At 55.0% G+C, this 27435-nt stretch overlaps 1 protein-coding gene across 1 annotated transcript; it reads left to right on the top strand.

The window, feature by feature from the left end:
- Nucleotides 1-6: 6 nt before the first annotated feature.
- TRIM8 (tripartite motif containing 8) lies at nucleotides 7-14165 on the top strand. Its single transcript, XM_029932477.1, has 6 exons — nucleotides 7-936; nucleotides 10429-10524; nucleotides 10877-11110; nucleotides 11921-11952; nucleotides 12087-12202; nucleotides 12549-14165. Exons 1-6 carry the CDS (start codon nucleotides 367-369, stop codon nucleotides 13154-13156), a joined length of 1656 nt encoding a protein of 551 aa, XP_029788337.1. The 5' UTR covers nucleotides 7-366; the 3' UTR covers nucleotides 13157-14165.
- The last annotated feature ends 13270 nt before the right edge of the window (nucleotides 14166-27435 follow it).

A 27435-nucleotide genomic window follows, 5' to 3' on the forward strand; every position in this document is an offset into this window, starting at 1 on the left:
GAAGCCGGGCGCAGGCCGCGGGCCGCCGCTGGCCTAGCCGCGCGGACCGGGGGGCGGCCTTTTATATGGAATTTGGACCCCGGCGCTCCCCTCCAGGGCTGGTGCCCCGGCCGCGGCCCTGGCGCAGTCCGCCGCCTCCCGCTAGGCGCTCGCGAGGAGGAGGAGACGCAGCCGGCTGCGCGCGCGGCTGGACGACCGAGGCTCCCTCCTCTGGGGGGCAGGCGCGCGGAAGGCGCTGGTGACTGAGCGACTGTCGGGGCTGCCTGGGGCCGGAGCTCGGGGCTCGGAGGGCCTGCAGCTGCACCGACGGGCCCCCAGAGTTGGGCAGTTAGGGAGGCCTGCCCGGGTCCCCCGCCCGCAGCAACCATGGCGGAGAATTGGAAGAACTGCTTCGAGGAGGAACTCATCTGCCCCATCTGCCTGCATGTCTTCGTGGAGCCGGTGCAATTGCCATGCAAACACAACTTCTGTCGGGGCTGCATTGGCGAGGCGTGGGCCAAGGACACCGGCCTGGTGCGCTGCCCGGAGTGCAACCAGGCCTACAACCAGAAGCCGGGCCTGGAGAAGAACCTGAAGCTCACCAACATCGTGGAGAAGTTCAACGCCCTGCACGTGGAGAAGCCGCCGGCGGCGCTGCACTGCGTGTTCTGCCGCCGCGGCCCCCCGCTGCCCGCGCAGAAGGTCTGCCTGCGCTGCGAGGCGCCCTGCTGCCAGTCCCACGTGCAGACGCACCTGCAGCAGCCCTCCACCGCCCGCGGGCACCTCCTGGTGGAGGCGGACGACGTGCGGGCTTGGAGCTGCCCCCAGCACAACGCCTACCGCCTCTACCACTGCGAGGCCGAGCAGGTGGCCGTGTGCCAGTACTGCTGCTACTACAGCGGTGCGCATCAGGGACACTCGGTGTGCGACGTGGAGATCCGGAGGAATGAGATCCGGGCAAGTACCCTACACACACAGACACACACACTTCCCACCTCCTTGGGACCACCCATCCAGACAGGCTAACTCTTGTGACATCAGGCCAGAAGCCCCCTTCCAAACTCTCCTACCCTGAAAGTTTGGGGGCAAGGTCCTGGGAAGAAGGATCCCCCACTACTTGATACATTCCTGCACCTGTTCACAGAGGGTCCATTTTTTGAGTAGTTTATAGAATTGACGTGAGGGGTAGAGTTTGGGTGTTGCTTTTCTGTTCTGCGCACAGCTCCCTCCCCCAGCCTTGTTTCTGTGGGCCCAATGGGAAGTCACCAAGGCAGTGACCCAGGTCCTGCTTCTCCAGCTGCTGTTTATGTAATGAGTGTCCTGGTGCCGCTGCTGTGGCTGACATGATCCATGATGCTGGCATACCAATGAGGAAGTAAACAAAAGCAGCCATGTTAGTTTCAAGCCCTATTGGAAACACACTGGGGGGGTGGGGGTGGAGGGGAGCATCCGGAGGGAGAACAGAACTCTGGTATCTATCTGGACAAGGCCTGGACAGCCAGCGGCATCACTGAACAGTGTCTCAGCCATTCTGATTATTCCCAATAGCCCACTCTTCGTGTGTGAGAATCACTGCTCTCTGTGTCTGTGTATATTGCATGTGTCTGCATGAACAAACCTTAAAGTATGTGTCTTCATCACCCTGAGCCCTTTTCTCCCAGCCCAGCCCTCTATCACAGCCCTCCCACATTTGGGGAGGGGAAGTGGAAGACGGAAAAAGAATCCTGTGGGTTTAAGGTTGAGCTGCCTTGCAATCTGGTTTCAGGCAGCTGGCTCCCCTGGGCTGCCGGCTGGGTGATTACAGAACCGCATCCCCTCCCATTGTATACACCCGGCAGCAGAGGCCAATGTCAAAACCGCCTTCCCCCTCAGGCCTCTGGGCCTGGCTTTGGAGCTGAACTGAGGCAATACTTCCGTCCCCTTCAGTGGAGGGGGCTCCTCCTAGGTCCCTCCCTGGTCCCCTGGCTTTCAGGGTTGAGTCATACCAGAAGGAAGGGGTTGGCCTGAGCCTGAGCCATCTCAGAAGCCCCAGCTTGGAGCTTGGGTGTGATATTATGGGGGGTGAGGTTGGGCTTTGGTTGCACTGGGAGTGTTCAATGGGTGGGGGCCCTGGAGGCTAGTCGAGGCCAGTGGGGAGCTTGGGTATGAGGAAGCTCTGAGCAGGGGACGATTGTGGACGGGGGCTGTTTCCTGGGGGGGATGGGGGAGGGGGGAGGACCAGTCAGAATGAGTCACTGTTTAGCAATTAAAAAACACACACAACTAACAAAAGGCAGGAGGGGCACCACTAGCTGAGGGCCAGGATAACAAATAAAATTTGCTGTATGATTAGTTTCCAGTCGGATGGGCTAACTCTGGGATTTTGTACCAGGACAGGACCTATGGTTTCTTAAAGGAAGTGTAGGGGATGGAGAGAGGAGCCATTCTCTTCCTTTCCCTGGAGTTGAGAATCAGAGGCCTTAGGAAAAGCAGTGAACCCCTGGTGCCCACCCCCAACTCCGGACAGGCAGAGCTCAGACTTTTCTCAGTATTGGGAAGCTGCTATTAAAGATGGGAAGACTGGGGGAGGTGGGGGGAAGCGCAGAGGCAGGAGAAAGGAGCGCTGTCCAGTTCTCTGTCCTGGGTTTGCCAGTGGAAAAGACCGAGATGTGGCTGAAAGGAACCAAGGAGGGGGCAGCAGGCAGGGTGATGGGTGAATGTGTGCCTGCACCCACGCTTTTGCTCTTAACTGTGTCTGAGTGCTACGGGTGCTTTTCATTTGGGTGGGGAGAAAACATAATTGCGCCTGATTCAGTAGTAGGAGGGTATCTTTAGATGTGTGTCTGTGTTTGCAAGTCTCTAAGACTGCTTTGCCCTTAAATGCACCTGTCTTCGGTCTGTATGTCTGTATAGTTGGGGATCAGTGGGGGAGGGGGGTTGCCCAGGCATGCAGAGTATACTCTGGGGTTCCCACCACCAGGTCCGTGATCCTGGCTCATGGAAGGAACTGGTTGAGAAGGAAGTGCTGAACTTTGTCAGCAGCTGAGAGCATGCCTATGTGTGTGTGTTTGTGCCTTCATTTCTGTTCCTGGTGTGGGCAGGCGCACAAGTAGTGGGGTTGCATCAGGGCCAGATGTGCAGTTCTGTGTGCCCATCCTGAGTCTTATCCCCCCACCACAGGCCTTCCGTATTCTCTCTGGTGACCCAGGGCACTGGAGTTGGAAACCCTTCAACAGGCCAGCACCCCTCGGTGTGAGTTGGACATACTGAATGTGGAGAAAGGGGCCTCACCCTCAGGGGAGGGGAAGAGCCATAGGGAATCTGAATGGAAGAACCCATTGCACTGCCCTTTCTCCAGCCAAGGGGCAAGGGCCTTTTCCTGGGCCTCTTTTCCCTTGCCTGAGGGCCTCCAATGCCGTGGATATGGATGAGAGCAACAGAATTCTCCTGGGATATCAGAGCAGATACATGGAAACCTGGCACATCCCTTAAAATACAGCTCTGCTTCTTGTGTTTCCTCTTCTGTCTTCTGTGGGGTGGGGGTGGGGGCGAGGTGCTGTTGAAACACCCCATCGGTTAGAAATAGGAAACTCTGATCAATCTCTCCCTGGTGGCTCTAGTCACAAACTCATAAGCACCCATATGTGCAAAGGCCAGTGGCCTAGAGCAGGAGCCCAGCAGGGATGAAAGCAGGGCCTCTCTCCAGCCTGGGGCACTAGCAGGAGAGTCAGGCCTCTGCCAACTCTGTTGCCCTACTCTACTCTTGCAAAGACATTGTGTAGAGCACATTGTCCTGAAGCCTGGAGGCCCGGAGGGGGGGCGGGGGGAGAAGGGGGCGCAGAGACCACTCGGTGGGACATGCCCAGACACCATAATATGTTCTGCCTTGGGGCTCTGAGAGGCCAACGGCCCAAAATAGGGACATCCAGGTGGACTTGAGTCTGACAGCCCCCAGGTTTAAGGGTTCATCTGAGCAACAGGGAACTGGTATAAATAAGCTGTCTCATGACCTCCTTCAACATGGAAAGAAGATCTAGTTATATGTATGAGGGGCTATGCAGGGTGTGTGTGTGTGTATTCAGGTCATAATAGTGCCCCTGCGTCATTCCTAGGCCCCCGGATCAAGGCTGGAAATGTTGCCAGAACCCTTTTCCTTACATTCTGGCAGGTTTAGTGTTGAGAGATGTTTCCTGGGGCAGGGGGAGGAAGGGAGAGGATCCCACTGCTCGGGGTCAACTTGGAGGGGGGTTTGTAGCTCCTAGAGGTGAGGTTATGCCTTCACAGCCCCCATCACCCCTGGCTGGAGAGCTTGCCCTGGGACCCTGGAGGGGACCCTGGGTCTCCACCCCACGTATCTGTCTCTGGGTGGACTGTGGGGGTGAGGGCTGCCCTGGCACCGCTGACTCTGGCAGCAGAGACCCCACTGCTCCCTCCTCCCCAGACCAGACTCCTGACTGCTCAGGTGGGGCAGCAGCTGACCTGTGTTAGGTGAAGGGCCATGTAGCTGCCCCTTCCTTGATCATCCCGAGTCTGCAGGGAAGGAGGGCCTGGTTCGGCCTTCCTTCCTGGGCCCCAGGCAGAGAGGAGTCTGAGGCTGAGGCCCAGCCCCCACTGCCACCCCAGGATCCTGCTGACACAGCCGGGAGCCTGTCATGCATGCCCTATTGATTACTCTGCCTCCTGCAGCTCTGGATGGCTGTGCGTCCTTGTCTGTCTGCAGGTGTGTGTGCCCGCGTGCATGTCACCGGAGTGTCTGGTTGTGCATCTCACATGTGACTAATTTTTTGTATCCCCTGTGTGTATCTCTGAGAAGGTACAGCGTGAGGAACTGACTTACTTGTGTAGTTGTCTTGTGTCTGCAGGGTCCAGGAGAGGGAGTGTGCGTCTGTGAGAGAGGAGGGTGACCGCACGGCCTGCGTGCTGTACACCTGTGATCGGAAGTTGAGGGGATATTTCGTGACTGTCAGCACCATGTTGCTAGCATGTGGCTGCCTGCTCGGGCTCTGAGACTTGTGCGAAACTTGTGTGTTTCTCCATCAGTGGGGGTGTTGGGGAGGGGAAGAAACGCTGGAATTCACCTTTGGGCGAGCTTGTTGCCTGTGGCCAGTGTCGAGGCAGAGGTCCAGGTGAATCCTGCAATGCTGAGTTGGGGGCAGTGTGAGTGGGCCTAGGAAGAAGGTGAGGCCAGCTTGGGCCCCTGCCCTGGACTGAGCAGGCAGGCCTGGCTGGCCTAGTCCTTGGCTCTGGGAAAGCCTTCTTCCCCGGCCGGCCGGCCTGGTATTCAGACCCAGACAAAGGGGGGCTTTCTCTCTCGCCTCTTTGTTCTGCTGCCCCAGAGCGCTGCTCTCTGCATGGCAAAAGCTAATTCCACTCTGCAGCTGGGAAACCTTCTCTGGGGTCTGCCGGGGCTTGTTTCACAGAGCCTGCTTCTCTCCTCGCCCTGGCTTCTGCCCTCCAGCCTCTTCCCTCTGCGTCTGTGGTTGCCTCTGCCCTGGGGGGCCACATGGGAGCCCAAGGTAGGGGCTGAGGCCTGGAAGCTGCCCTGTGACAGGGGAGGGCGGCCCAGGGAGTGAGAAGGCTTGCATACTCCTGGAGCCAGGGCTTTGGTGAGAGTGGGGGGCAGGTTTGGAAGCTGGGGAGGGGGTCAGGATGGGGTAGCTCTGAGCAGGGGCTGCAGCCAGAGCTGGAGCTGAAATGGGAACCCGCTGGGCAGGGGTGTGAGCAGAGAGCCCAACCCTCTCTTCTTGCCCCCATTACTTCCCCCTCACCCCCCTGCCACCCCTGGGGCTGCTAAATCCAGCACTGGCCCTGTCCGAAAACCTTAGGGGTTGCCTCTGGCCCAGCCCCTGGGGTCCTGTTCCCTCCTGACCTTGCTTCTCTTCAAGGTTGACTTGAGGGTTTTAGTATTATTATTTATTAACTTTTATGCAGCCCGGAGTCCCCATGGCCTCACCCACCTGCCCAGTCCAGTCTGGCATCAAAAATGCCAGCTGGGCCTGACCAGTCAGACTGCAGAGGGATGTGAGGCTTTCCTGGGGCAGTAATGTAAGGAGCTAGGAGTGCCCCCTCTCTGAGATGGGAGGGGCATCCGAGGGAGCAGCTCAAGGCAGAGTCTAGAACATTGGGCGACAGGTAGGAGGAACAGGACTTTCTGGGGCCTCTTCCTCATACCTGTCAGGTATGATGGGATGGGAATAGAGTGCCCCCAAGTCTTCTTGATGTTTTTGCCCTCACGTGACCAGGAGCAGACCCCAGAAGGCCTTAGGCCTTAGGTTCTTAGGGACTGAAGCTGCTGATTGGAGCCGGGCCTCAAACCGCCCATCCTCCTTCCTGCTGGAGGCCTGGTCCCTCCAGCGCTGCTAGTCTAGACCATGGTTCCCCACTCCGCTCTGCTCCCACACTGCTCTCCTGAGGTGTGCTGCAGTCCAGGTGACTCACGGGGGGCTGGGAGGGGTTTCGAAAGAGCCCCCTACATCCCTGCCTCCTGCATTGAGAGCCTATGCTCTGAATCAAGCTGGAAAATCTGGTCCTCTCTCTCAGCTGTGGGTTTTTCCCAGATGGGAAATGGGGCCTCAGCTCTCAGCAATTCCCTGGACACTGGAATGGAAAGATGCTTTGGTGGTGGGGAGGGGCATAGGCTTTGCTTCCTCTGCCCCCATCTTCCTGCTCCTCAGCAACCTGATTCGGTCATTTGGTGGAACTGAGGCGAGGGGAGATGAAGAGGCAACAAGTGAATACTCCCCTCCCTTCCCCAGCTTCCCAGTGCCTGAGGTAATAGTGATTCCCCCCCATCCTCTGCCTCCCTCAGGTTTTGTCTGTGGCAGGCTTAAGATCATCTGGCCCCAAGGGAGGAACGTCCCTGCAAGGGTGAGCTGGCCAGCGTGGATCCCTGGGCCACCCTCCCAGCACTCCATGATGACTGGCAACCCTTGGCCAGTTTCCTTCCCGTTCCTGCCCCCTCCCCTACCTACCCCTGCAGCAGAGACAGTAGCTCGATGGCCTCTGAGCTGGGGGAGGGGAAGTGAAACCCAGCCACCTGGTAGAGAGTGTGTGGCCCCTGCCTTTGCTAGCCATGGACTGGGCTCCCACCCCACAGGGCTCTGGGCAGGCAATGTCCCAGAGTAGAAGTACTGCCAAGAAAGGCTCTGAGAAAAGTCTGGAAGAAGAGGTCCCGGGCTGAGCTCCACCCCTAGGACTGGACAGGAGGTGCCTCCTTTGGCTCTTCCCTGAAGAGTCAGCCATGAATTCCTTGAAGGGTTCCAGAGGGTCGGGAGAGGGACCTCCTACTGCTCTGAAGGGTGGGAGTGGAACAGCCCCCATTCCAGTCCTCTGAGGAAGATGGCGCTGGGAATCTACCTCGGGGCTGCCTCTTTCCTGCCCCTCATCTGGGACTTAGCCCCAGGTGTGCCCTTAATCTGATACTGATGGGTTTGGTCATGAGAATTAGCTAGGCAGGGAGACCCTAGTGCACAGATGTATGGGATGGAGTGGGGGCGGAGGCTCTGCTTTCAGAGATCCTGAGCATTGGGAAGGCAAGAATGGCCTGCTGTTTGAGACACATCTGGAGAGGGGGGCCCTGTCCTCTCAGTGTGGGTGTGAGGCGTCCAGAAGGCAAAAATTTGAGGGCCAGTTGTTACAAGGGAGGTAAAAAGCCCTGGTGTTCCTGAAGGGGTGTCCTGACCAGCTTGCCTTTATGACCGGCCTCCCTCCATTGTCCGGGCCTTCACAGGGCCCAGTCTTCACCTTGCAGGGGGCTGGACGCGAGTGTACGTGTAGCTCTGTGCGGCAGTGTGCATGATGTGGGCCCAGGGCCCAGGTGGCGTGCGCGCTGCTTCTGGGCACTGCTACAGGGCGCTGCCACCCTCTTCCGATAGCTTCGGGCGGTTTCATCAGTGGGGAGGGTGCGTGATTACCGATTCCCGCCCCCCCCACCTCAGCTGTGTTTCCTTACAGGCTCTGACTTGCGGACCCCAGTGCATACTGGGCTGCTATGGAGACCTGCCGGAAGGGCAAAGTGCCGGGGACAGGGTGAGGTCTGCTGGGGCTGAATCTTAGAGGTCTTGTCCTAGGGTATTGGTCAAGTTGATGGGGGCAGGCAGTGCCCCAGGCTTCTCCACCTTAGACTCTGAGAGCTTCATTCCCCCCACCCCCGCCCTCTCCTCCTGTCCCCGGTTTTTTTTTGTTTCCAGGGCAGCCAGCAACTCACAGCAAGGTTGCTGAACTCTCATGCTGGCCTTGGTTTCCCCAAGTGTAAAATGGGTCGAAGGAGTAAGGGAAGGACTGGTGGTAACTTGTCTCTGGGAAACCAGTTGGGTGCAGGTGGGAATAGGGGTTTTAGGTCAACTTGAGGGTCACTCTGAGGCCCCCGCAGAGGAAGAAAAAGAGCCATTTCTTACTGAGTGGACCCTCACTGTGAGCTAGGTTCTGTGTAACCTGCTTTGCAAACCTTATTTTGTGGGCAAAACCATGAGTTTGTTCAGTCAGCCTATTATGCATCTGTCGAGTGCTGGGGTTGTGTTGCCTGGCTGAGAAGGGAGGTACAAAAAGACAGCAGACTGGGGCGCCTGGGTGGGTCAGTCGGTTAAGTGTCCGACTTCGGCTCAGGTCGTGATCTCACAGTTTGTGGGTTCAAGCCCCATGTCGGGCTCTGTGCTGAAAGCTCAGAGCCTGGAGCCTGCTTCGGGTTGTATGTTTCCCTCTCTGCCCCTCCCCAGCTTACACTCTGTCTCTCTCTCTCTCTCTCTCTCTCTCTCTCTCTTTCAAAAATAAACATTTTTTTTAATTAAAAAAAAAGAAAAAGACAGCAGCAAAACCCTATTTTCAGCAGGCTCGAAGTTTTGCAGTGAGTCAGACCAACTTTGAGAGGCAGACTACATAATAATGTCCTGGGGTGCCTGGGTGGCCCAGTTGGTTGAGCATTGGACTCTTGATTTTGGCTCAGGTCACGGTTCCGGGGTTGTAGATTGAGCCCCACGTCAGGGTCTGTACTGTGTGTGGAGTCTGCTTAAGATTCTCTCTCCCTCTGCTCCTCTCCCCCACTCACACTCTCTTCCTCTCAAATAAGTAAATGGTTTTTTAAAATGAATAGTGTTGTCTTATAGGTCTTTCTGTGATGATGGTAATGTTTTGTATTTATGGTGTCCAGGACTTTAGCCATTGGTGACATATAGCTATTGAGCACTCACACTGAGTCTGGTACAACTAGAGAACTGATGTTTAATTTAATTTATTTTAATTTACTTAAATTTAAATAGCCACATGCAACTGGCTGCTACCATACTGGACAGTACAGCTGCAGAGGGAAGGCACAATGTGACAGCCCCACTGCATGGCAAGGACAGGGAGTGACCTGTGCAAACTTCCAGCAGCGGCCATGGGCAGTTTCCTAGGGAGTGGGCCTTAAGTTGGGCCTTGAAGGATGGACAGAGGGATGAAGGGGGCACTGGTGTGCTGTAGAAAAACACCAGCAGGGTGCAAGGAGTTCAGGTGTGCACAGAGCACTGGAGACAGGATACCAGCCCAACTAGCTAGGTGAGGCAAGTTGTAAGAGAGCTGTCATTGCCAAAGTAGTGGAAGGAAGGGGGCATTGAGGGTTCTTGAGCAGGAGGAGACTGTATTCAAAGAAGCATGCCTGGTAAGGGGGGTGGACAGGGCTGGGAGGAGAGGATTGTGGAGACAGGAGATCAAGGGCTGAGAATAGCAGCTTCATCCAGCACCTTCCAGTAGACTGGCCTCAGGTTCTTAAGCAAGCCACAGGGTCTCCCTTCCACTTGGGTCCAAATGAGAGGCTGAAGGAGCTAGCAAGGACTTCAGAGGCCTAGCTCTTGGCATCAAGATCAAAGGAAGGGGTAGCTGCCCTTGATGCCCTCAAGTGCAAGTGAGGCAAGTATAGAGTGAGATCTCTGCACTAGGCCAACGGGCCTGGATGATCTTGGAAGGCTGTTTGTCACTCTGCATCTTAGGGTCCTCATCTGTAAGATGGGGCTCCCCAGAGAGAAGTGGCATGACTTGTACAAGAACAGACCCTACTGCCAGATCACCTAGGTTTGTATCCTAGCTGTGTGACTTTGGACAGATTGCTTAATCTCTCTGGTTTCCTCATTTCCGAAATGAAGATAATAATAGTGCTTAACTCACAACATTACTGGGATGATTAGATGAGTCCGTGTAGGAAAAGGACTTAGAATGGGAGCTGGCTTGACCTGCCCTCAGAAAGCTCATGGTTTAGATGTGTGGGAAGCTATTCCAGGCTTTCTGTTCCTAGGAACAGGCTTGCCAGACAACTGTCACCAGGCCTCTGGGATTACATGGGGGGCCAGAAAGGGTTGGATGGCAGAAATTCACATCATCTGAGTCAAAGAATCTATAGGATGAGTCTATTCTGTTGCGGGAAGGATGGTGCTCACCCATCCTTGGTAAGGGATAGAGCTGCAGGCCCCTCTGATGCCCCTTCCCCACCTGTCCCTGCAGAAGATGCTGATGAAGCAGCAGGACCGTCTGGAGGAGCGGGAGCAGGACATTGAGGACCAGCTGTACAAACTCGAGTCTGACAAGCGCCTGGTGGAGGTAGTTAAGCCCAAGCCCATGGTATGGCGTGGGTCGGCTTGGGTGCAGGGCCCTGGGCTGGTTCCCTCTTTGGGCTGGGATCTATTGTGTGGTCGACTCTGTGCCAGAATCCCTTGGTTGGTCATTCAGTGAACTCTCCGTTGCTGAGCCCCCACCGATGCCAGGGGTAGCTGGCTCTGAGCCCTGTGCTACCAGCAGGGAATTAGCAGGTCAGACCTTGCCCCTGGGAGCCCTGGGCAGCCTGGGAATTCAGGGTCCCAGACTCCCCCCGCCCAGGATGCGAGATAGGCAGAAGCGCAGCCAGAGGTCCCCGGCGCTCACTGCCCACCCGCTTTCGCCCCCGTGCCCGCAGGAGAAGGTGAGCCAGCTGAAGGAGGAGGTGCGGCTGCAGTATGAAAAGCTACACCAGCTGCTGGATGAGGACCTGCGGCAGACGGTGGAGGTCCTGGACAAGGCCCAGGCCAAGTTCTGCAGCGAGAATGCAGCGCAGGCGCTGCACCTCGGGGAGCGTATGCAGGAGGCCAAGAAGCTGCTGGGCTCCCTGCAGCTGCTCTTCGACAAGACCGAAGATGTCAGCTTCATGAAGGTGCGCTGGGACCCGGACCAGCTGGTGGGATCCAGGTCATTCCTCAGTTGGAACCTGCCATTCTTTGCTCCCAGTGGGTTTCCCTGACCTGTATGCTCACAGAGCTTTGGAGCCAGTCTGCGTGGATTTACAACCCTCCTCCTCCTCCTCTGCTCTTTCTAGCTCTGTGAGCTTGGGGGGCGAGTCATACCTGTTCCCTGTGCCTAAATTCCCTCACCTATAAAATAGGGTTGATGATACAGATGTACAATCCTTTATCCACAATTCCAAATTTTCAAAATCTCTGAAAACTAATAGAAAAAATTCTGACGACTCATTTAACAGAAAAAAATTGACCTGAGCTCATGTTGGCAATTAATGGTCTTTATTTATCATGGTTGACACGAGAATTCAAACATTTTGCTGCAGAAACATTGATGTATTGGATGATGGTGTCCTGCTGGGGATCACATGTAATATACAGGACAGGCACCATATCTCCCTTCTACAGCCCAACAATTTCCAAATTCCAAAACATTTGACCCCAAGGATTTCGGATAAAGGACTGAGTGCTTATGACACCTTCCAAGGGTAGTTGTATAGATAAAAATGATGGATGTATAGAAAGCACTTACAGTATTTGTCACATAGTAAGTGCTCAATAAACGTTAGCTAGTCTTCTAGAAATGGAGGACCGCCCCGCCTCCCTCGGCCCTGACCATACTTTGGGAGGAATCAGCCGGTCAGCCCTGCCTGGGGGACGGGAGCATAGGGCAGCTCCGCTCTCCCGTGTTGTCTTTCCCACTGACTAACCCTTTTCTCTTCCCTTAGAACACCAAGTCTGTGAAAATCCTAATGGACAGGTAAGCAGATGGCCACCAGCCCCCAGGGGAGCACATCTGGGGGAGGGCAGGGAGGGCCAGGCCCACCGGGGGGAGGTAGGGCAGGCTCACCGGTGATACCTCCTCACAGCAGATGCCCCGTCCACTGCCCCCAGGACCCAGACCTGCACAGGCAGCAGCCTTTCTCCCCCTAAGATCGGCCACCTGAACTCCAAGCTCTTCCTGAATGAGGTGGCCAAGAAGGAGAAGCAGCTGCGGAAGATGCTAGAAGGTGAGGGTGGTATCCTCAATGGAAAGGAAAGAGCCCTTTGGGCAGGGGTAAATGCCTGAGCCTTCTCTGGCAGCATGGCCTAGTCAGATAGTCTTTTCTTCAGATCCTGGGTTTGTCCCTTCTGGCTATCGGACCTTGGGAAAAGCCACATTCCCTCCCTAAACTTCAGTTTCTTCAAGCCATAAAATGGGAATAATAGTAGTATCTACCTGCTAATGGAGTAGTCAGCATTGACCAAGATGGTGCACGATGTAATGAGCTTGGTCCTATAGACAGAAAGTGGGGAGAGGAGGCTGGGTTGCTTGGAATGGGAGCTTTGGCGACTTTTGCCCCAAACTCTCCACAGGCCCCTTCAGCACACCGGTGCCCTTCCTGCAGAGCGTCCCCCTGTACCCCTGTGGCGTGAGCAGCTCTGGGGCGGAAAAGCGCAAGCACTCAACGGCCTTCCCTGAGGCCAGTTTCCTAGAGACGTCGTCAGGCCCTGTGGGCAGCCAATATGGGGCAGCAGGCACAGCCAGCGGCGAGGGCCAGTCAGGGCAGCCCCTGGGGCCCTGCAGCTCCACGCAGCACTTGGTGGCCCTGCCGGGTGGCGCCCAACCGGTGCACTCAAGTCCTGTGTTCCCCCCATCACAGTATCCCAATGGCTCCGCCACCCAGCAGCCTATGCTCCCCCAGTATGGCGGCCGCAAGATTCTCGTCTGTTCTGTGGACAACTGTTACTGTTCTTCCGTGGCCAACCACGGTGGCCACCAGCCCTACCCCCGCTCCGGCCACTTTCCCTGGACAGTGCCCTCGCAGGAGTACTCACACCCGCTCCCGCCCACACCCTCCGTCCCCCAGTCCCTTCCTGGCCTGGCGGTCAGAGACTGGCTCGACGCCTCCCAGCAGCCTGGCCACCAGGATTTCTACAGGGTGTATGGGCAGCCGTCCACCAAACACTACGTGACGAGCTAACGCCACGCAGGCAGTGGGGAGCTGGGGAATCTTCCCCCCCAGCCCCCAGTGGCTCGGGAATTATGCATCCAGAGACCTGCCCTTCTACCTTCCTGACTTTCCTCCCTCCCTCCTTCATCCCCCCACCCCCAAGTCTTTTCCTTTTGGATTTTGTTTTGTTTTGGGCTTTGTTTTTGATTTTTTTTTTTTTTTTTAATGAATCTCCTGGACTCGGAGGTGACAGTGAGAGCTGGCCTGGGCTGGGCTGCAGGTGGCCCTGGAGTTGGGAAAGCATCTACTTCAAGGCATTGAGCGCTATCTCTCCTCTCTCTCTCTCTCTCTCTCTCTCTGTCTCTGTCTCCTTTTTTCTTCCATTCCTTCCCCATCCCACCCTCTTGGCTGGTAGGTGCCTCAGCTTCCCCTAAAGCCTTGGGGATCCAGCCCTCCTCACCCAGCCCAGGGAGGATGGACCAGTGCCCACTGGCCTGTTTCTCCTCTTGTTTTTCTTTTGGGCAGTTTGATCACTGACTAAGGAATGACCTGTAGATTGTGGGGCTTTCGTTCTTTCTTTTCTTAATTTTTTTAAAACCAAGAATGATTTCTCCTGCTTCCTTCTTCTCAACATCCTCCCAGATGGAGTTCAAAGGCCACTTCTCAAGCAGCTTTTGGCACCTTCAGCCTCAGAGTGGAATCTTAAAGACAGGAACCCCATGTCCAGGAAAGGGGAAAAGGAACTTTGCCAATGATAGTGACCACAGCAAAAGCAAATAATAATATTAATAATAATAAAGAGAAATAAAAGAAATAATAAAATAAAAAACCATAGCACAGCCCTTGTTGAGGTCAGTGGGGGAGGAGGGGCTGCCCCGAGTTGGGTTCTTGCCTGAATTTTGACACAGCAACTTCCTGTAGTGAGCACTTTGTATGAATCGTGGACTTCCTGTTCTCAAGGCACAGGTATTTATTCTGTAATCTGTCTAGAGCACACACCGAAATCCAACCTTCTAATAAACATAATGGCGCAGTCCCACTCCCTGCCTTGCCTCTTACCCCGCCCACTCCCCCAGGCCTGGAGTTTTCAGGTGCTGGTCCAAGAAGGGGCACTGAGGGGTGGAAGCCCCTGCCTTCCTTGCCTTGGTTCTGTGTTCGGTCTAGACTGTGCCAGGCCTGTGAATGTCAATTTGTCAGGTACTAACTACATCCACTCTTGGACCCAGCCTTGGGTTCATTTGACAAATATTTGCTGAGTGAGGGCCTCCCAGGCCCAGCCCCCTGCTGCATAGGCCCTGGCATCTCTTTGAGGTTCTGCCAGCATGTTCTTAGCTAGGACAGACACAAAGAAAGAAAGACCTTTCTATGAGTCTTGCAAAATTACCTCCTTCAGTCCACAAATATTTATTGAGCACCTGCTAAGTGCCATGGGACACTGTGTGGGGCCATGGGCATACACAGAGTAGACCCTCTTTGGAATTCAGTCAATCTGGGCCTTGGCCACCACTGGGGGAGTCACTCAGCTCCATGCTTCGTTTGGTGACTTGAGTCCAGGCCCCTGCCCCTGCGCATGGAGGAAAAGAAGGCAGGAGAATACTTGGCTCTCAGATGCCTGGAGGTAGGGAAGCAAGGTTAGAAAGGCATTCTACCCCCATTTGCCTTAGCAGAGCTGCTCGAACCCTAGCATGTCTTGGGAGCTCCTTAAAAGGGCTGATTCCTGGGGCCTGCTTAGACTCCATGGGAATCATTCGGGGCCCGGGAATCTGCATTTTAGTCCCCCAGTTAAAAGAAGTGCTGTCATGAGGACTTGCTAGGGTCTTGCTTGTTATAGGGACCCCTGGATGGAAGGAGGGGCTTTAAAAAGGATCTCTGGTTTGTTGCCTACCACTGCATGGATGTTATGTCTTAAAGCAACCTGTGCCCTTCCATTCTAGAAGGAGGGGCAACCTTTGCTGTGCCTAGTTCTCCTTCCTTGTCTGGGTAGAATCAGGGCCTGAATGCCTCCTACCCCAGGAAGCCATGAGTAAGCCCTGTGCCAGGGGTCCACGCGGCACCCAGCCCTAGTTACTCCCCTTCTCATAAAAGTAAGGACCTGGGGTGGAAGGCATGGTCAAGCCCTGTTCCCCTGGCAGGTTGGGCTGGCCAGAGCAAACCAGAGTCTTGGTCCTGCTAAGTAGAAGCTGTCTTCCCATCCTGTGGGAATAGAAAACGACTTGGTGTGGGGTGGGTGGACCCTTCATTGCTCCCCCTTCCTCACTTTGGCAGGAAGCCAGAGCCAGGACAGGATGACAACAGCTGGCCTGCCCCCTTCTCTTCCCCTGCACCTGTTTGGGACTATGGCGAGGGGGCAGATGGTTGGAGCACAGTGCCCCTTCGGCCCAGGGTGGAAGGATGCCTGGGGGCAGGTGCTGGTGGACAGATAGACATTTAACTCCACTCACATCTGCCCCTGTCTCACTGCCCCTTTCTCTAGTTGTCAGGGACCCTAGGACATCGTCTGTGCCAAGGGTTAGGAGCCAAGAGAGAAAGCTGCCCAATTTCTTTCCCACTTGGCCTAGTTTCGTTTTAGCGGAGGGAGGGGTCCTTCCTCTCCAGATACATGAGTCAGAATGGGATATGGAGAGACTCTGGTGGGGGTGGATGGGTTTGAGCCTCACTAGGCCTCCCCTCCCCCCAACAATTACACACTTAAGCACACAGGCTGCAGGCAAAGCAGCCAGCTGCCAGCAGTCCAGCCTCGGGGTGCTGGGAAGCCAGGGAGGCTGGGAGACACCCCATCCAGCTGTCCCCAGCCACCCAGCTGTCCCCGGCTTTGTAGGAGCAGCTGTCACCCTCCTCCCAAAAGGGTCGAGGGCAGAGGGGGCCCAGAAAAAGCTGGAGCTGCCCCAAGACACAAGGCCTGTAGGAGAAGGTGTGAATGGGGCCTTCCCCACCCTGCCCTGGTGTGCATACTCCCACACCTCCGGGCACCCACAGGCACACCCTGTGCCTCACACCACGAACAACTTAGAGATAGTGGCTCTCACACTCCAGGCGCTGCCCTCCCGCCTTCCCCTAGAGGCGGTCACTGCTCCCCTTTCCGGAAGGGCTGGGTTGTCAGGAGCACCTCTCCTCCACCCCACCGATGGGGGGCGGCGGCTGCTGTGGCCCAGATGTGCGCAGCCGGCGGGGAGGCGACCGCCGGGGCCTTTCTTCCGCCCGCCACCCGCGCCGCCCGAGCTCTTTCAAGTCGTTGCCCTCCCCGTCCGAGCCCGGGCCAGCAGCTGTGCCTCGCTCCCCGCCCCCAGCCTCTCTCCCAGCTGTCTTTGGGGTGGGGCCGCGCAGCTGGGGAACAGCTGCAAAGCGTGGGGGGGAAGGTTGGGTGCCCCCGCAACAGCCGGAAACAGTCCTGGGGCCCGGAGGGGGCGGGGCCGGGGAAGGGGGGGATGCCGGGGGTGGGGAAGGCGAGGCGGGGGGTGGTCGGCTCCTCCGCCCCTCCCCCAGGGCATCTGGCCGGGCCAGCTGAGAGGGGCAGACCCCAGATCAAAGCCCCCTCCGGGCTTCAAAGGGCACCCTGCGGGCGGGACGGGCGGGGCGGCAGCCGGGAACACCCTGCAGGCGTCGCCGCTGAGTCAGCGCCCCAGGCCCCTCTCCCGGGGCGAGACCCCACCTTCTAACCTCACTTGTGGGTTCTTCCATCCCTGTTCACACCCACCCACTCAGGCCCAGTCGTTGTCACCATGCCACTTCCTCAGCCCCGTCAATTTCTCCCATCTGAGGGTGGGGGAGAACTGATGAACACTTTCAGGATCAAACCTGGCCTCTGGGGGATTCCCTAAGCTACCTCTGTGTCCTGTAAATTCCGGGTGGGTGAATGGAGCGTCTAGGATTCGTCTTTTCCAACCTAGTGATCTAGGCCTACAGTGAAAGGGGACGTTGACCCTACTGAGGCTGCAGAGTAAAGGAAGGTGGAAAAAAATGATTCCTGGGGATCCCCGGACAGACCCCACCACATTTTAGCCCCTCTTCTCCCTGTATGATTTAGGAAAACTCTCCCTTGGAGGTGCCTTAGAAGCAGTGGTCTCTAGAACCTGGGATCCTTATACTGGTTCTAGAACCCTGTGAGCTCTGTTTCTTTGAATTAAGGGCCAAGGAAGGAAACTGAGGACACTGTTGGATTGCCCCTTCCCTATACTCTGTGCAGAAATGCCTGGCAAGGCCCTGGGATTCAGAACTAAGATCCCATAAATGTCCATGGAGGCTGAAGGAAATGGGAGACAGACCCGAGTGTGGGGCAGAGGCAGCCAGGGTTGGGGGCTCATCAGGCCAGAGGTTCTAGACTGGGACCAGGAGGTGGGCTGGCCTCAAGAATATCACGATCCTAGGTCAGCCTCTTTCCTTCTTCTTCCCAGCACACTACCCTTTCCAAAGACATTTTCTTCCCTTCCTGAGCAAGATGTAGTCAACTCTCTGCTTGAATTCCTCAAGAAACTCCTTCTACAGGGGCAGCTCTCACCGATAACAAATAGAAATCTGGTGGATAAGCTTTGCTCTCTACCATGTTCTCCATGGTGTATGGGAATGACACCCACTGAGTGAGGGAAGCCTTCAAGAGCCCAGGACTTCTTCCTTAAAGTCCTCTGTCCTTGACATTGATGATGCAGGGCCTTGGCAATGGGCTTTCCCCTGAGTTCTGCACTGAAAGTCTGCATGTTTCCTCCATGGGCAACTAGTTTTCTTTAATTGCTGTGTAGTTAATTCCTCTCAACTGCAGCAAACTGGGATATTTATGACTTCCCCTTGCACTAGATCTTCAATAATTGGGTCTTTCTTAAGAAAGAACCCATCTGCTCAATGCCATAGATTATTTTTTCATTATTTACATTGAGGCAAGAAGAGGGTGATGCGCGGGGTGGTGTGTGGTATAGTTTTCAACGGCTTGTGGAACAGGGTGTTAGTAGTGGCATTGGCAACATCACAGGATTGCAGGTAGAAAGTGAAACGCAGGAGCTGGCATCCAAGAACTAAGCACTAAGGATGGTGTGGACTTCTGGTTGACCTGGAAAAAATGGCAGTGAGTCATCTGACATATGGCCTGGCCAGGATGGCCTGCCTGGTTGTGAATTGGATGTTGTCATCAGACACTCTCCATGTCTGTGTCTGCTCCAGGGCACTGAGTAGGGAGGGGGTTTGGATGCAAACAGGCAGCACGGCCTAACAGACAGGGACTCTCCAGCCACCCTAACTGCCGTCTCCACCAGCCAGCTCCCCAAGCCCCACCTATCACATCACAGGCTTAGAATCAGTCCTCCAGCAGCCCAGGTGGTTTCATGCCCTGGTGGTTCTGCCGAGCCCTCTGCCTGGATTGTATACCCAGACTCAGAGTTCTGCCTCCTCTGTGTACCCCTCCCCGGGAGGGTGTGAGGAAAAATGAAATGATGCATGCGAAGTGAGAGGTCTGCTCCTGGCATCGGCCACTCCTGGGCATCGATAGCTATTACAATGTTTATGCTCCTGTGGGCCAAACACACACCCATGCACTTAGGACTCTCACGTGGTATTCAAACTATTGTGGTTTGCATGTCAGTTTACCAGCTGCATGGCTTACATGTCCATCTAGCCTGTGCGGCCCTGGAGGACATGAAATATCAGTCTGCTGTGATTTTTCAGAGCCTAGGATAGTGCCTGTTCCATTCGTTCACTCATTTATTTATTCAACAAATAATTATTGAGATGTCTTTAACTCTGGGCACTGTTCCAGCATTGGGGGTACATCAGTTAACAAAATAGACAAAGTCTCTGCCCTCTTGGAGCTGACAATTTAGTGGGGAAGGGACAGACGACGAACAATAAATCAATAGCTGTGAGTTGGTGTTAAGTACTATGAAGATGAGGAAAGCAGGATAAGGGGATAAGGGGCATGGGAGTCTTTGCATAGGGAGATGGTGGGGGGTGGCTTTACTGAGAAGGTGACACCAAGCACATACTTTGGAACGTGAGCAGGCAAAGTCTCAGGGTATCTGAAGCAACAACGTTCCAGGCAGAGGGAACAAACACAAAGCCCAGAGGCAGATGATTCTTGTTTCAACAACAGCGAGGGGGTGTGAGTGGCTGGAAAGAGTGAGGGGCAGAACAGTGAGTAATGAAGTCAGAAAGGCATAAGGGAACAGAGCCAGGACATGAGACATTATAAGTGCTTTGCCTCTGCTCAAGTGATAATTTGCTGAATGAATGGATAGATGGATGGATGGATGGATGGATGGATGGATGGATGGATGCCAAATGCCTAGGCTCTCAGGGCTCATAGGGAAGCCTTGTGGGTTAGAAGGTACCGGGCCTCTTCATAGGGGAGTCCTGTGGGCTAGAGGGTACTGTGCCATCTTCCTGGGCATAGGGGACTTGAATCATGCCCTAAAGGAGGAGTAAGAAAAGCACAAAAGAGGGAGCAGATCCTCCAGGGAGAAGGTGACTATGAGCACAGGTGGGAAAATAAAACTGTGGGGGTTAGGTTGGGGGACAGTGAGGATAGCTCATATCACGCTCAGAAGATGTGTAAGAGTCGCTGATTGACAGGCCTATAAAAAAGGTTTGGGGTCGGTTCAGAGGGGTCTTGTAATGACAGGATAGACAGTTTGGCCTCATGTCCCATCGCCTCAGGGCCCCTGAGGCATCTGAGCAGGGGAACTGTGTTTTAGAACAATGGCTCTGAGCACTAAGGGGGCGAGGGCCAGGCACCCCAGGTGGCAGGGGACAAGATGGCCAGCGAGGAGGCAGAGGGAGGCCCAAGTGAGAGAGGAGGTAGGGCTTCGGGGTGCAGGTTGGCCCCAGCCCCAGGACAGGAAGGGCCTCCAGGTCCCACTTAGCCAAGGAATGGAAGGCCGGATCAGGCCTTTTCCTTCCCTGCCAGCCAGCCATGGGCCCTGGAGTCAGCAGAAAACCCCGGGCCCTGGGGAGGAGGCGGCGCAGAGCCAGAAGCTGCTGAGGGAGCACTGGCAGCAAGATGCCATTGTACGTCCGCAATCAAGATACTTCAGAGGAAATCAAAAGCACCAACTGGGGAAATGATGTGTGCACTCTCTCTCTCTGTCTCTCTCTCTCTTTCTCAAACACACACACAAACTTCTGCCTTCAAAATGGGTCAAGTGAAGGCTGTGGGCGTGGGCTGGGGAGGGAGGGCTGGAAGGAGAGGAGGCCCGGGGCCCTAGAGCGGCCTGGGCGCTCGTGCCCACTCACCCTCCTGGCATAGGGGGTGCCAGCAGCTGCGGGGCGGGGTGGGACGTGAGGATAAATAAACACCTCCCCATGCATATGGATAATGCTCACAGCTGCCCTGCCTGCTTTGCGTTCATTAGGACCAACTGTTCCAGGAGTGGTGGCAGGCGGGCAGGAGGGGGCGATGTGCCCATTCACAGACTGGGGGCAGGGGGGGCTGCCTGCAGCTGTGCAGACGCCTTCTCCAGCCTGGAGCAGCAGCCCAGCCCCTGTGTTCCCCTTCCTCGCTCTTTCTTCCTCCCGCCCCACTGCTCTGGGGGACCTGGAGGTCTCAGGGTGGGAAAGGGGCCTGGGGAGTCAGGGTGAACCCCCAGGAGCTGGGGGAATTGAGGGGCAGAGCTGGGCTGGGTGTGTCCCCCGCCCCAGCCGCAGGATGGGCCGTTGCTTATAAGCCAAAGCTCCTGATCCCTTTCTCTCCCAAAGCCATCTGTGGCATCCAGGCAGGAAATGTGCTTTGGCCCTGTCATCTGGAGGCCTCAGAGGAGCCTTATTCATGCCGAAAGCCCTAGATCAGGCTGTTGTGTGCCCCCAGACAGAGTCAAGGGGTGTGGGGGTGGCGTGCCAGCAGGATTTTGCAGGATTCCTCACTGTCGGCATCGAGAAAGGCTGAGAAGGGAGGCTGCTGGGCTCCAACTCCCCAGAACAGGTCAGCCAGGTAGGCCCGGGGCCCGGGTTAGGGGGCTCAGGGGGGCGTCTGGCTGGTGTAATAGTCAGGGCCACAGAGTATGGCAGCCCGTGCGTGGGAGACTGTCAGCTAGTGCCAAGCCTGGCACCCTGATGCGGGGCATCCGCTCCCAAATGAGTCTGCAGTGGCCCAGGTGACGGCTGGTCCAGTCTCAGGAATATGCATTCTGCTAACAAGGCAAAGAAAGACCATAGTCTCAGGGCATCTGTTCGCAGCCGGGCCTTCCTCCTTCCCTCTGGCGGTCTGAGGAGGGAGAGAGCGCTCCCTTGCTTCCATTTTGGGCCAGGACAGAGGTTTGCGCTAAGCCCCAGGTGAGAATGGAGGCAGCTGATACGAGGGTGGGGCCCAGAGGGCAGCAGCTTCTGGGCCTCTTCCTTTGTTGTCAGGGTGGGGCCAGGCCGCCCTGCCCCCTCTGCCGGCGGCCTCCAGAGCAGCAGCCACCTCTGGGCCTCCAGCAAGGGTCTCCTGCATCCTTAGGAGCGGGGGTGACAAAGAGGAAGGTAGGCCTCTCACTCACCTCCCTGTTTCCCAGAGCCTCACCCCCACCACGACCGTGTATCAGCCGCCCTGTGTCTAGTGGAGAAGGCATCCTGGAGAAAAATGGGCTTTCGGGTCAGCCGGAAGCCCAGACAAGCCATTTCCTCGCTGCCCTGAGATTGCAGCAAGTGACTTACCTTTGAGAGCCTTGGTTTCCCCAGTGAGGAAACAGGAATGGGGCTACTTACCCTGTAGGGCTAGTCCACACATCCAGTCATGGACTGACTAACAGCGCTTAGCGACGCTGTCTCCCCGCCCCCCCCCTTGTAGCTTTCAGCTTCAGGTATTTGAGCAAGTTCTCCCATAAACCTTGCCCCTCCTTGACTTAGCTTGATCTCTTCAATTCTGTCATTAGTATTTCATTTCTGTAGCAAAGGCTTTGTGTCCCTTGGACACTGCTATTCACTCTGGGGAAAGAAACCTCCCCATGTTCCTTTGTGCAGGAGGCTTCCAGAGCTCCCTTTCTGAGCTTAGAAGCCAAAAGGTGACAAGGTACAGGCCCCCTCTTCCCTGCCGGCTGAAAGTAGAGCTTTCATACGAAACCTTTCACGAGCCCAAATGGTGTGGAGTTCACCCTGCCTTCCAAAAGTTCATGTTGCGCCACTTTACTTTTATGCAAGACCGACGTGAGTATGGCCATGGCTTTTTTTGTAAAAGTGAAAATCCTCTGCAGATTTCTTCTGGTTAGTGAAAACAGGTACTGAGGTAGCTCTTTCACAAAAGTGAAGTGGTGAAACATGAACTTTCAGGAAGCGAGGAATACCTGTGTCATGGTACGCACTTGGGGCCCTCAGGTAAACAAGGCCCAGGTGCAAATCCTGATTCTGCTCTGCTGGCGTGATCTCGAGCAAGTGATTCAAATGATGCGAGCCCTATCCCCAAACTGGGTGATACCTACAGTTAGTAATGTTGCAAGCGTTAAATAAGATAATTGCTGTCAAGTGCCCAGTGTAAGTGGGTGTCCCCTTGACAATTTTTCCCTGGTCTGACAGTAGGGGCCTGGTTGTTGGTCACATCTCCACATCTGCATGTGTGTGGCTGGTTCTTGACACACACACAAACACACACGCATATGCATGCATGCGCATGTGGACACACACACACACACACACACACACACACACACACACACACAAACACACAGACACACTGTTACAGTGCTGGACCAGGAGATTTCACTGCAGGAAGCAGGAACTCTCTCCCTCCTCCCTGCCCAACTCCTGGTGCTGTAGCTTCCCTGTGTTCTGCAGTGTTGGAAAAGGAAATTACCGAACAGATTGCAATTAAGAGGGGAGAGGGGGGAGAGGGAGACAGAGGCCCTAAAATGCAGCTTGACTGAGCGCTAAACTGTGTTTTTGCCTGGAGCCAATCAGGAGCCTCTGACAAGAGCCTGTTCCCACTTACAAACCTAATTGCAAGACGTGTGGCTGGGGTGGCCCCCGGGAGCCCCGGAGACGAGGGGGCTGCCAGCACCTTCAGAAGACTGTTGGCCGCTTGCTTGTGGCCTTGAAAGTTCCAGAACCACACTACAGGGGAGGTGGAGCGACCTGGGAGGTCTTGGGAGGCCTGGGAAGGCCTAGACTCCAGAGTTTTTGCCAGTTATAATAGTTGCCAATGATTTAGCACCTGCTATACCCTGGACATGCATAGCGTTGTCCAGTCCTTTGGAGAACTAGAGGACGTCACCTCATTTTACAGATCAGAAACAGGCAGTGTCCCGACTTTGTGCTAGCTGTTGCCCCAGCTGTAGGTATTTTATTTACATTATATCTTTTTTAAATCTCCCTACTCTTTTAGTCCCATTTCATAGATGAAGAGGCAAGACTCCAGGAGAGTAACTTGCCCAGGATCACAGAGCTGATTTATGACAGACAAGGATTAAACTCCGGGCCTCTCTGACTCTGGAGAACAGACTTGAATTGTACCTCACTGTCCCTTTATTGAGCAGGGTGTTCCGGATGGAGTTGCCAGATTTAGCAAAATGACACTAACAAAAAAAAACTGAGAAGGCCAGTTAAATTAGAATTTCAGATAAACAATGAATATTTTTGAGTATTAGAAATATGTCCCTGATGTTGCATGGGATATACTTGTATTAAAAAAAATTCTTTGTTTATTTGAAATTCAAGTTTAACTCAATGTCCTGTCATTTATGTGGCAACCCTAGACCTCTCTCCTTCTGTCTCGAGCACCCCCCTTGACTTTAAAGGCGGGCCCTTGGGACTCGCCATAGTGGTGAGTTGCTAGGCTGCAGAAGTGAGGCTGCCCAAGGGGAATGGATGCTCTTCTGCTCTAGGGACAGAGCCCTGGACAGGTACCTGCTCTCTCACCTACTGTGTGACTTTGGGCAAGTCTGTTTCTATGAACCTTCTCTAAAAGGAAGACACAGTTTTAGGCACTAGAAAATTCCAAGTGTTCTCACCAGGTTTTTCCTAATGTCTTCTCTTTCTCCCCATCCGTGAAAAAGATGGTGCGGCAGGATGGTTGCTGGAGCGATGAGAGAGATCACCCAACACTGGGGACAGGGAGCCCCCAGGGAGCGCTGCTGGTGTGGACTGGGAAGGCTGGGGGCTGAGACTGCTGGGAAACGGGCCATGACTGTCATTGTCCCGCAGAGGTGGCAGCGTGCTATATGGCATTGGGACCCAGGCTCCAGCCCTTTCTGCACTGAAGGTTCCGGGACGGCACGGGGGGTTGGGGGGGGTGGGGAGGGGGGGGTACTCCTTAACCCAAGCCTCCAAGCCTGCACCTTAGTCTTCTCGACTGCAAAGTGGGACTGATGTTGCCCCTACTGTGTGTGTAGCTCGTGCTGTATGGGAGGGGCTTCATGAAGCATTGTTTTTATTGGTGGTGGGGGTGTTAGTATTCCATCCGCCTGAGAGAAGCACCTGGAGGAATGCTAACCTCTTGAAGGACAAGCACGTTCGAAGCCCTTTCCCAGGGTTGGCAAAGAACACAACACATTCCAGGCTGCCTTCCTTTCAGCTAAATTTTATTTGTCAGAGTTTTGACAGACGTCTAAATTATACATTGAATTTTCCACATGACCAAATACCACGTCCCTTCCTTTGATTATCATTTTCAAAAGGGATTATAAAAAAAGAACCTTTCGATGGATCAGACTGAACCCTGAAACCACATGGAGTGCAGAGCTAAAAATAAAAGGAAGTAAGAACTGGCCCCTGAGAAGGAAAGAGAAATCAAAGCAAACTCTGACGGGAATCAAGGGACGAGCCCTGGCGAGGGTGACACGGTGTCACCCTCCAGGCCAGGCCGGATAAGGAGCGGCCGACAGTGAGGGTGGGGCACGGAGTGGCACAAAAATAGCCGCTCGCTTTAGCCCAGAGGGGAATAAAGAAATTTGTCAAAAGCCCGGAGAGAGAGAAGTGGAGTTGGAGGGAGGGAGGGGGCAGGACCGCGTCCTTCCAGCAGTTTCGGGAGCTGCGGACTTCTTCCGCCCCGGCACATTTCTACCCGCCGGCATAATCGCTGACTTTCAGCTGTGCGCCGACATGTTCCCCAGCTCAGCCCACATCAATGACACCCTTGTTTCCATAGTAACCGAGGGAGAGTGAAGGGGAAAGGGTGTGCGGCGCCGGCCGGCGGGAGGCGCACCGGGGCGGCCGCGGGCGGGGCGGGGAGCCCGTCCCGTAGCTGCGCGAGCTCGCGGCCGCCCGCCCGGCCCGAGGCCAACCGCGGGGGCGTGCTGGGCACCCCGGCCCCCCGAATGCGGCCGGGAGGGCGGGAGACCCGGTGTCCCCTTTCCAGCTTCAGATTCCGCCTTCGGGTCCTGGCCGCAGGGGTGGGGTGGGGCCCCGGAGAGGAGCGAGGGCTTCAGGAGCGTTTTGTTTTTACAAATGGGAGCTTTCAAACTGCATTTTTCAGGCTTCGCTCATCGAGCCCAGGAGCCCCTGGAGGGTTCAGTGGGGCTCAAAGGGAAGATGAAAGCTGGTGACATCCGCAATGTCTCTGTCTTTAGCTGAAAAGCAAATCTGAGCATTCACAGAGGCTGTTATCAGAGGACGGCAAGTGGCTTCTGCGGGCTGGCCAGGGCCTCGGGAGGGCTCTTTCAAACAGTTCCCTAAGTTGATGGTAAAAGAACAAAAATATTTCACAGGCCGTCCACTGCCAGAGTCAAAAGTTTCGGGTCACAGTGTTCCAAATGGCAGAGCTCAAAGCAGGCGTTTTGCCCCTCAGGTAACATCCCTGCTGCACTATTTGGAGGGAAAAGCCATTTTCAAGTGCTAGAACCACGTTGCCAGCCTGACAGAAGAGGGATTTCTCGTTCCTTATCATTCTGTGTAGCCTCTGTTCAAAGCCGAGAGAGGCACCGGGGTGAGACAGAAGCCACAGGAGGAGGCTGCGAAGAGCGGCTAGCTCAGGGGTTTAACAAAACCTCGCCCTCTTTTGTTTTACAAGTCTTTACTGGTCTGTCCACAGCAACCCCAGGGCACCTTTTCATGTCTGCCGTTGTTAATGACTTTCACCCCAGACTATCTTTGAAGCTGGTCCTGCTGCAGCCTCACCTGCACAACTTTGTCCAAAAAAAAAAAAAAAACCCAAAACAAAAAAACTGGGCACTGAGGGCCAGGGGCTGGAGCGCCCCTTCGGTCTGGTCTGCTCCAATGTCTCGGAGGGTTTGGGAAGGGCCACCTCCTGGGATGAGAAGGCAGCTGGCCTCCCGGGACCCACCAGCCACTGAACAGTCTCTTACTCTCTGAGAACCTCTGAGCTCAGGCACCAGAACAGACTTCAATTCAGGAGCCGAGTGTCGCTCTGGCCTGCCTGCCCATGTCTGAGGCTGGGGATTTCTCATGGCTCAGGGAAACAAGCTTTTTTCTGCAACAGGGCAGGAGACTCTCTGCCCTTTTTCTCTACTCGACCCTCAGAGGCATATTTTGCTGAAGAGGCAGAGGACAGCAGCGGCTGGGGTGACTCTGGCTCCCCTGGGCACGGCTCGGCAGTGACACACACCCGTGTTCCTCCCAGCAGCAAACCCTCCCCACCCGCGAGCATCCCACACCGCCAAGTTGCTAGCGCTGTAAAAATTGATCTCTTCTAAAAATCGATCTGCCAGCCTTTTCTAGTGGAGCAGGTTCATGGTAAAGCTGCATTTATTTTTGAAATCTGATAGCAGCGGCCTATTGTGATCATTTAAACGGAATTCTTTGAGCTTTAGAAATCCCTTCTATAGGACGGCCATGGAGAAGCCGGCTAATCTCGGAGTCCGAGGCTCACTGCTTCACTGAACTGGAGAAGGCCTGTTTACGCTAGCCTGAGCCCTCGATGTGAGGGCTTTTTAAGGACCTTGTAATTTTTCTGGAATTAAACCTCCCACCTCTCCCTACATTCCAGATGTCATTACAGTCAAAAGTCATAAGAATTTGCTTCCCTGTGTGGCTGCTGAGGGGAGGAGGGTGTGTTTCTGTGGTGACTTGTTTGCAAGAAAGGGTTTTTTCCCCCCTCTCTCCAAAGGGTGAGGATTACATACGCAGTCTCCTACCTGCATGACAAGATGGTTTAATCATCTGCCATCCCTCCCCTCCCCCCTCAGCTGCTTCCCACCCCAGCTCCGTTGGTGATGGTAAGAAGCACTGCCCAGCACCAGCAAACACGGTCTGTGGTTTCAGCACCATGGGGGGAGGGGTGGTGTAAGGGACAGGTCAGGAAATAAATGAATGGAGTATAAGCTGCTTCTTCCTCTTTTCCTTTCTTTCTCCTTTTGAAAGAAAAAATAAAGCCCACTGGAATTGTCTAAACTGCAATGTAATCTCTTGCTCATTTAAAAGATCTCATTTTCTAATCATGTGCTTTGAGACATTTAATACTATTTCAA

This window comes from Suricata suricatta, chromosome 2 (genome assembly GCF_006229205.1).
Source record: "Suricata suricatta isolate VVHF042 chromosome 2, meerkat_22Aug2017_6uvM2_HiC, whole genome shotgun sequence".
NCBI lineage: Eukaryota > Metazoa > Chordata > Mammalia > Carnivora > Herpestidae > Suricata > Suricata suricatta.

Excerpts from the sequence above, each read along its gene's own strand:
- TRIM8 (XM_029932477.1), top strand. The coding sequence starts at position 367 with ATGGCGGAGAATTGGAAGAACTGCTTCGAGGAGGAACTCATCTGCCCC. Across the intron at positions 11,953-12,086 it reads GTGAAAATCCTAATGGACAG|GACCCAGACCTGCACAGGCA; the intron begins GTAAGCAGATGG and ends CACTGCCCCCAG. Across the intron at positions 12,203-12,548 it reads GCTGCGGAAGATGCTAGAAG|GCCCCTTCAGCACACCGGTG; the intron begins GTGAGGGTGGTA and ends AACTCTCCACAG.